The 9,578-nt window shown below is 32.9% G+C and overlaps 1 protein-coding gene across 4 annotated transcripts; it reads left to right on the forward strand.

Moving 5' to 3' along the window:
* LOC113849150 (calcium sensing receptor, chloroplastic) lies at nt 1–8,622 on the forward strand. 4 transcript variants are annotated; one of them, XR_003502075.1, is made up of 14 exons: nt 1–289; nt 557–642; nt 717–1,595; nt 1,926–2,026; nt 2,130–2,241; nt 2,486–2,563; nt 2,711–2,803; nt 3,245–3,328; nt 3,973–4,071; nt 4,928–4,990; nt 5,433–5,463; nt 6,282–6,328; nt 6,769–6,892; nt 8,018–8,533. XR_003502075.1 is itself a non-coding variant. In XM_027478828.1 (14 exons), the coding sequence occupies exons 2-14, from the start codon at nt 604–606 to the stop codon at nt 8,235–8,237; spliced, it is 1,905 nt and encodes a 634-aa protein (XP_027334629.1). In that variant the 5' UTR covers nt 1–289; nt 557–603; the 3' UTR covers nt 8,238–8,622. The 4 variants fall into 4 exon arrangements, 3 of the variants coding, with proteins under 3 accessions (XP_027334629.1, XP_027334630.1, XP_027334631.1); XM_027478828.1 differs by having other exon boundaries at nt 6,834–6,892; nt 8,018–8,622; XM_027478829.1 differs by having other exon boundaries at nt 554–642; nt 6,834–6,892.
* Nucleotides 8,623–9,578: the final 956 nt, after the last annotated feature.

The following is a 9,578-nucleotide window of genomic DNA, read 5'->3' on the forward strand; positions in this document are numbered from 1 at the left end:
TCCGAGTGTCTGGGAGCAAATTTATTTAAAGTCAGAGGGACTTGAAAATTAAAAAACGAGTGATCGATGTGTGGTGTGAGTTTGATCCGCAAGAGACAAACGATGAAGCCAATAGGATGAGCCAGGCGTGTTCCACCATACCCTCCCTTTCCATTCGGATAATCTACCCAAACATTCCACAAATATTTTTCATCAACCTTTTTATAAATAAATAAATCTTAAGCTCAATCAAATTTCAAACTATAAATTAACCATAAAAAGGGTGATAAGCGCACGCAAAGGAGTTGAGGTGAGTGCCTCTTAAACATGTCAAACTATATTGGATTATATTATATATGTTTGTTAAATTGGATTATATGCTTCGCATTTCGAAACTCAATATTGATAATGGCAAGCAATTTGTGGCCATTCATGTGGAGTGATAGAATCAAGTAATTCAACTTTGAATTTGAAGTATAATAATCACAATAATAGTTCTTAATTACTACAATTTGTCCCCTTTTTGTTTTGTAAAACAATAAAAATAGTAATAAATGCATGTATTGATTTTAAGCAGCGACGCCAAGTGCTGGTATGTTTGATTGATGTGTTTGGTGCTCGTCAATGTTGCCTGTTTGCTCAGCCACCCCGAGATCTTCACAGGTCAATTTCTTTTGAATTTCTCTAACAATATTATCTGCTTCTGCTTTATGAAAAATTTGACGGTGTTCTTTCAGATTCCCTTGTTTGGGGGATTGCACACAATTCGAAAGGATCTTGAGAGTAGATGTGTGGCTGAAGAAGCTGTTCATCTGGGTTTGCAATGTGGAACGAACTCACTCAGAAATTCCTTTACAGTACACGCTATAAAGACTGTCTCGGGTCCAAGTGAACCGGGATATCTTACAAACACATGGGGTTATTCACAAGTGACAAACGATGCTCATCATTCACTGAGTTATGGGGAAATCAGACACATGGAAAGTTATCATTTATCTACTGTGCCAGAGGAATTTGTGGACTTCACAGAACAGTCAACCGAAGGATCTAATAATGCATTAGTAGCACCAGTGCAACCAGAAACACTATCAAGTACTGATATGATGCCTGAGAAGTTTGCACCTGCGCCTAGTTCAATTGAGGTGGACAATGAATCGTTAGCCAGTACAAAAGCAAGTGTTGGTGACCTTTTTGCTGGAATCAATGAGTCATTCAATGCCTCAGTCAATAATGGAGAAAATGCTTTACGAAGCTCACTGGATACAGCCACTTCTTTTATAGATTCTGTCGTTAAAACTGCCACTGAATCTGTAGATAATGTTTTTAGTAAGGCGTTTTCTGCTGTTGACCAAACAGGGGAAGTAGCAAATAAGAAATTTACCAGCTTCTCCAGTGAGGTAACTGGAGTCGCAAATAAAGCACCTGTTGTGGCTATTGATGTGTTGCGCCGCACGATTGTAGCAGTAGAGAGTTCTCTAACAAGTGGAACTTCCTATGTTGTCTACCTATATGGGTCAGCCAAGGAGCTCCTTCCTGCAGGGATTAGGGATACAGTCAATGTATATGAAGATAAAGCTACAGAAATCTTAAGGCCTGTTGGGTCTGCAACTCAAAAGGTATCATTTTACTGGTTGTTATAGTTCAATAGGATCCTTTACTCTCAACCTTACCTGATTCTACGTTTTAACTTCCCCTGAAAATTTCATGGTGGTTAATGATTGCTTGAAACTTGGATTTGAATTATCAAATAAGTTGAGTCAAATCATCTCCTTCATGGGTGGCTCCTCATCAGCTCCGCTGAAGAATTCTTTGCTGTTATTCGTTGTTGAAATATTCTGGATTCATGTCCTTAATATGCTGTTTCGTTTCACAAACATTCAAAATTTGTTAGCTGATTTATAGCCTCTTCGTGTGTTATATTCTGACAATTTATGCCTCATTATCAGATATACACAGCTTTCTATTCATTGGAGAAGAGTCTTGGCTTGGATCCAAATGACCCAATTATTCCATTTGTTGTTTTTGTGGGCTCTTCAGCAACATTATGGTATGTGAATGTGTCTTTCCTCAGAAGTAAAAATTGTTATTTATCTATTGGAGAATATAATTTCCATCATAAATGCTATCTAATGAATTTCAGATATATGCAGGGCTGTTTATTGGTTGGGGACATATGGAGGTTACTCAGGAGATTTATCCCCTAAATCAGCTTTGGATCTTTTGGCTGACACAAATGCTGCACTTATTGATGTCCGCAGTGAGGCAAGTTACGATTAATTTTTCTGGCTTTTATTCAAAGCAGGAAAAATAATTATATAATTTATGAAGGTAAAGTCTGGCTATCCCTGTGTTTCAATGCCCATTATATTTTTGTTCAACACTTCTTCCCAACTCAAACTATGGTCTCTTTGTATTAAGGAAGTTTTCTAGCCTTTTGCATTCGTTTGGCTAATTATTTTGACAACAAAATTGACCAGTGAAGTTGCTGCTCCTTTTCTTTCTGCAGGAGCTGCGAGAAAAAGATGGTATTCCTGATCTTCGACGGGCTGCTCGGTTTCGTTATGCAAGTATAACTCCACTTGAGGTTGGTTTAAAGCATGATAATGTTTGAAAGTTGTGACTGGGATAATTGCTAGGAACAAATCCAGAACCTAGGTTGCTTATTAGGTGGATTAGCAATTAATTTGTAAATCTATCTGACCACTAAAATAACATGTTATGCAATTGTCAGGTTGATGGCTCCATACGCAAGTTGTTGAAGGGTGGTAGAGACCTCGATGACTCCTTGATTGCTGCTATTATTCGAAATTTGAAAATTGTGAAGGTATTTATTTTTGTATCCTGAAATAGGGTCTAGTGTTCTGAATAAAGTTACTTGAAAGTTCATGGAACAACCCCAGAAATTCTTCCTGTTTTTAGATTTTCTTCCATGTGACACTCTTGGCTAAACAGTATTTTATATATACTTTTCAATCTCTCTCTCTCTCTCTCTCTCTCTCTCTCTCTATTTTAATATTATGGTGTGCAGTTATTGATCTCTTGGGAGAGTTATCAATGACTCCTAACCACAGTTATGTGGTATTATAAAACAGGATTTGTGATTTAGCAGTTTCATTATTTTAATTTTTCCAACATTAGATGGGACTTTTGAAGTGCCTACATATCTTGTATCCTATACAATAGATAAAAATGTTCATGGTAAGTATGTGATTAGGAACTGGCATGAAAAATGATGTCTCAAAATCTTATTTTCTCTGGCCTATAGGACAGTTCCGGGGTTATAGTGTTGGATGCTGATGGTACCCGTTCTAAAGGCATTGCAAGATCCTTGAGAAAAATTGGGGTCAAGGCAAGTCTCTCAATACCTGCTGAGATATTTACGGCAAAAATTTACTGAGATATTAAAATTCTTGGCTGAGTTTAGCTTTGTACTATGATATTTGCGTTCTAGGTAACAAAGAACAGTTTGTGCTGCTTCCATATCTGATATAGAATCATTGAAATTGGCATTTATATTTAAAGTTTGGGGTTGAAGAGCCCTGCCATGGGGGAAAAGTAAGATAATAACAAAGAAAATCCTGTCAAATGTACTCCTGCTGATCCATATAACTCAAATCTCTGTTAGTGTCTGCATGATTTCAACCTTAATATCAGATACATGATACGTGTTCTCTCCTCAGTTCTAAATGAAAATGGATTGAATAAATACTGCAGAGTTAAAATATGGTATCTTATGAGCTAGTTCATAATACTCCTGCGAAGGACAAGAGGGTTTGATTGATTGAAATTGTAAATGAGAAAAAAAATTGATTTAATTCTAGGTGCCCTAACTCACATATGTTCAAACTGACACTCATCTGTGCTTTAGCAGAGGTTTGTTGCCCAGCTTGACTAATAGATAGATTCTGCACAATCAACTTATCCACCAAATTTGAAATAAAATCATGTATTGCAGTATCATAAAATTTACAACCTCTGTGTACAATATTACAGAATCCATACTTGGTTGAAGGCGGCTTTCGGTCTTGGGTGAAGCAAGGTCTCCGCACCAAGGAACTCAAACCTGAGACAGCACTTTCCATACTCAATGAGGTATTTGTCAAACTATTGTTGTTTATCTGTATCTATACCAGTATGGATTTTGTTAGACTACATAACGAAAAATAATGTGATGAAAACTCTGTAGGGTTAGGTAATGGTGCTACTACTCTAGTGCTTGACCTATGACTTTAAGCTCTTAGTTGTAAATTAATTATTTGGCTAAAAACTGAAATTGCCAAATTGATTTCTAGTAAGCAATTGGCTGGCTACCTTTAGTTGTTAGTCTTCCAGTTTCGTTGTGTGTCTTTAGAAAATCAATACTTAAGTTGTAGACATATATGATTTCAAATTTCATTTTAGTAAACATTAAGGTAGTAGTCCCATGACCTTTTCTGAGTTTATCAAGAATCAGTTGCTGTCTAAATATTCTTTTAGGACAAAAGAAGTGAAACTAAAATTTGTAATCCAGTAACTGCTTACTCTGACATTGTCTTGAATAATTAGAATTTCTGGCAGCTTTCTTTCCATTTATTCTCGTTAGTCTTCCTCTGTGTGTGTATCTGTTACAAACCCAACAACAGAATCTGATATTTCAAAGAGAGTTGACAAAACAGAGAAGAGAGAAAGTGAAAGAGCAGTTTTACGATGATAGATCAAATGACAAGCAGAGAACAGGAGAGAATTTTCCTTCCAAGGGTTCCCCCCCTAAATAAAGGGTGTCCCCTTTACAACTGAGCTAGTGCTGGTTTCTCCAATATTAACAATATAGAAGGAATCCTCTTTTGCCTCTGTCTCCGGATCCTATCAGTTTCTGTGTTTATGCTTTTATTTTGAGGACATACAAAAGTTTAAAAGAGAAACTTTAGTTTGATTTCATCAACGCATATGCATTTTGGTGCTTTTACAGGAAGCTGAAGCAATTCTGGAGGATGTTAGACCTTCTCCTTGGCAATTTATAGGTTATGGTACGGTAAGTATCAAGTTACTTGTATGGCATGTTCACGATTTTCCCAACTTAGTTATTTGTCTATTTGGTTGGATTCTCTATATGTAATGTACTATTCAGTCAATTTTGTAAGGTACCACCACAGGGTAGAAAAGAAACAATTTTAGTGAGGCAACTTATGTTCAGAAGAGTAAAGGGGAAGAAAAATAATTTGATAGCAGTTTCTAGTTATTTCATTTCTTTTGTTGTTCTGTCATTTTTGGAAATTCACTTATTGCTGCTTGAATATGTAAAGTAGCCGAATAATCCTATGAAATAGACAATAATCTTAAGTAAATATTTTGCCTACTTCCTTAATATCATGAAGGAATCTTTTCTTTTCATATTTTGATTTGATTTGGAAATGTTTACATAATCAATATTTGGTTTTATTATCTGCTATTAAATGCAAATACTTTTGATACAGATACTTGCTGCAGGGCTGTATGCATTGTTAGGTGCGTACATGTTCTTTCCTGACTATCTATTTGGCTTACATCTAAATTCTATGGCAGTAGCCTGGGTAATAGAAATATTTTGCAATCAATACGTGGCTCTGCATATATATGCTTACAAACACACATTTATGTGAAGTTGACTAGTCTACCTTTTCTCAAATTATGTGTAAGATGTTATTTTGTGTTTGGAAATTCAATCTAATTCAGTGGCGTAAACTGATGCTCTAAATCCATCAACCATCATGCATGTGAGTGTCCACATTTTTTTTTGTTAAATTAATTTGGTAGTCCCTGAAATATGTGGGATTTTTTATATATGTTCTTACACTTTAGAAGTTTGTAATTTGTTTTTTAAACTTACAAATCATTTAAATTGGGTCCCTAGGTGAGGGTTCCATCAAATTGGACAAAATATACTTGATTTCTTTTAAAGCATGAAGACCTATGAAAAATTTCAAACAATTCCGGGACCAAGTTGCTAGTTTAATTCTTCAGCAGGTCTTCGAATTATTTGAGAATTCCAAATGGGCCCCTGTTTTTAAACGAGGATCAAGAATATTCTGTCTAGTTTTACAGAACTTTAACCTAAAAATTCAATTAAAAATGATTTATAAGTTCAGAAATCTAATTATAATCTTTTAAAGTACGTGGACTTCTTTAAATAGTTTTAAATAATTCAGGGGTTAATAGATTAATTTAACTTTTATTTTTTTTAATGAAAACTAGGCTGCCATAACTTTCTTGTTCACCATCCTGGAATGGGATGAGGCTTTTTTTATTTGTCCTGATCTGACAAAGCACAAATAATATTTTCTCAGAGTGGGAGAAGACATTGCAGTTAATTGGTGCGTTTGGCCTCGGTTTGGTATGTGTATTTTACTTTTCAGCAAGTAATTCAATTAAATTGTTTCTTGACTTGAATATATTTTTAGTCATTACATTTTTATGAGTTTTTTAATTTTAAAATTTTTTTCTTAGTTTTGGTTCCTATATTTGTGTAACTCCAGTGTTTTAGTCCCTCTTATTAATGTGGTCACGTAGATAATCAACATGTGACAGTTTCTTCGTTAACCACATCATCATTTAAAAGTCAATATAGACCAAAAGTGTTGACTCTGGAAAAATTGGGGACTAAAACTAAAAAATAAAGGTGAACTAACAATTTATCAAAATGTAAGGATTAAAAGTATTTTCAGCCTTGTTTCTTTAGAAGTAAAAAATGAGAGATGTAGTTCATCTATCTTCTTATGTTAGGAATCACATGGTGGGCTGCCGGAAATTCTCATATTCTGTCATGTTTTGTAGTCTCTTAGTCAATAACATCAGAGATTTTCCATTTTTTGACAAATGGTCCTCCGTATATTCACCAGACCATCTATGTACGGGTTTGTTCATATGAAAACTCGGAAGATTTAAAGCAGGATGCGAGGTATGTATACTTCATGATGGATATTGGGTCATATAATCATGATATTAGATAGCAATATAGTAATTTAAACATTATCTTATAACCATATAATGTTCACTAGTTAACTTATATCTTAATATTCAAATCAAGGAAGATTTCTCACAACTTCTTGACTTTATGTTCCGAACTATTCGCTTGTATGTTATGGGTTATGTTATATTATGAACTATGTTAAACTGCCATTACATAGTGATGGGGACCAAGGAGAAGAAAATGGGCCTGAGGAGAAAGTAATCTACTATTACTTAGGAAATTAGTGTATGTGAGGAAAAGTTAAAAATTAAGAAATGTTTGATGTGCTGAGTTGGCATAGTTAGTTATTGAGAGAGAATAGTTTTTGATTATTTAGGCATGTTTAGCGGTGAGAACCTTTCTTCTTCTGTATAGTTTCCATTTTCTGTTGCAAATAATACAAACTTCCCTTATTCTCTCTTAATATTGTATATCTTGTTCTGTGATTTTCGGGTAACACATACAGAATTCTTGATTTTAGACATGTAAAAGGATCAGAATATGCGTTTATATGACCCCGTAGACAGATCACAGATACCAGAACATAAGAGTGTGAAACAAATTCACGAGCCTTTTTCATTTTGGATTTCATGTAGCTAAACAAACTCTTTAGGCACAACGTATGTTATCTTTTGTTTCTTCTTCTTGAGAATGACTAATATCTTACTAATACCTAGAAAATTTTTATGGGAACTTACTGTAATTGCAATTTTTTCTTGTGCACTGATAAATAAGATATCAAATGTGACTTATTCATAAAATATAATATATTTTGAAAATTGTATCTAGAACAAAGTTATATTCTTGGTGGTGCTTGTTCAATTGCCTCTAAAAAATTACAGAAGAGTTGTCTGAAATGTTGTCAAACATCTAGAACATGATTTTCTCCCTGAAGAATAGAAAACTATAACTTCAAATAAACAATCAATCTTCGATGTAGAAAGATGTGATTTAGATAAACAAATAGCGGCTAGCCAAAAATCCAGTTTCTGTATCGGTGTATCCTTTCTTACTAGCTTTATTCTGTCATCTGTTATGAACTTTGACCTCATTGTCTTATTTTCTCCTTCAAAGGTTGTTACTTGCTCCTTTTAGACTTGGAGCTGAAGCATTTTCATGGGCTGCTGGAAAATTAGAATCAAATGGCATAGGGCTACCTACATCACCTTCATCATTAGATGTTCAGAACCGGGTGTTGCAGGCTGCTGCCAAACATGAATCCCAACCATCTGATAGTGAAGGAAACCAAGATCCAGTTTCTGATCCGACAGTTCCTCTCAATCAGAATATATGAGATTATTCCAGATTGTCTTGTGCTAACGCGAAAAGGCAGAACATAGATTAGTATGATCACAGCAAATTAACTTACATGACTGAAAGTTTGCAAGGTGACGTTATCCAACCTTTTTCCAAACACAATGCTGCCACGAAACTCGACCCTACCTTGTTTGTAGAGATCAACGATGGTTATATTTGATCTAATCCTTGCAAAATAATAATGTAACTATTTGCGGGATGCAAGTTGTCCTATGAATTTGTGATGCTGCCCCTTGTAACGTTGTAATCTAATCCTTCAATGAACTCATAGTTCGTCCCAGGATCACTTTGCCAACGCGTATGATATACAACAAATGAATATATCACTGTTTTTAAATATTATATACAATTTTAAAAATTTCAACCATACAATTAGATTTGAGGATATATATAATATTTCTCTTATCACGTGAAACAATCATGATAGTTAATGATAGTTAATTTTAACAATAGAGTTAGTAGTTTATTTAAAAAAATATAAATGTTTTGTAATATCTTAATATAATTTATAAAAAATATTCAATGCTCTATTAACTTTAAAATTAACGTAACAAGCACTTTAAATTAATAGGTATATAATGATTGTGTGAAAAAGTGAAAAATAATATAAACATAGAGACAAATTGGTGAAATTAGTAGGCAACTACTTATTCATAATTTTATTATATCTTTAAATATATAAGTACAAATAATTTTTAACTTTGTAATTTGTCAAGTCATTAATAATAATTTAATAATTAATTTTAATACTAATATCTAATAATAAAAAATTAAAATAAAGTATTTTAATTTATTGTAAAAAGTTATAAAATAATTTTTTTATAAAAATCTACACTTCAAAAAATTATCTTCATCACAATTTTCAAGATTTATAGTCTGTATTCTAGAAAAATATAAAGATAAAATTTTATATTAGTGACTTTTTTGTGTACTATTGTTAAATTAATTTTTTAAAAAATAAAAATAAAATAAAATATTGCACTTAATTTAATATATTTTATAAATTTTAAAAATGATTTATTATTATTAATGATAATTATTTTATTGTATTAAAAAACACTAAATTAAAAAGATAATATTATATTTTAAAAAATAAATGATAATGAGTATATATATTATCTAAAAACGGTTTTAGCTTGGAGTCAGGTATTAGTATTGTTCAGATGATAGATGTTTATTTTTAAAATAATACATATTAAGTTCCCTTACAAATTTTAGAGATAAAATTAGTAACTGAGATGATAAAAGATAATGAAACAACATAAAAGATATACAAATAATCTCATATCGATTTTTTTTTCTAAATTCAAATTAATAA

Source organism: Abrus precatorius, unplaced genomic scaffold (assembly GCF_003935025.1).
Source record: "Abrus precatorius isolate BTA unplaced genomic scaffold, Abrus_2018 Scaffold9, whole genome shotgun sequence".
NCBI lineage: Eukaryota > Viridiplantae > Streptophyta > Magnoliopsida > Fabales > Fabaceae > Abrus > Abrus precatorius.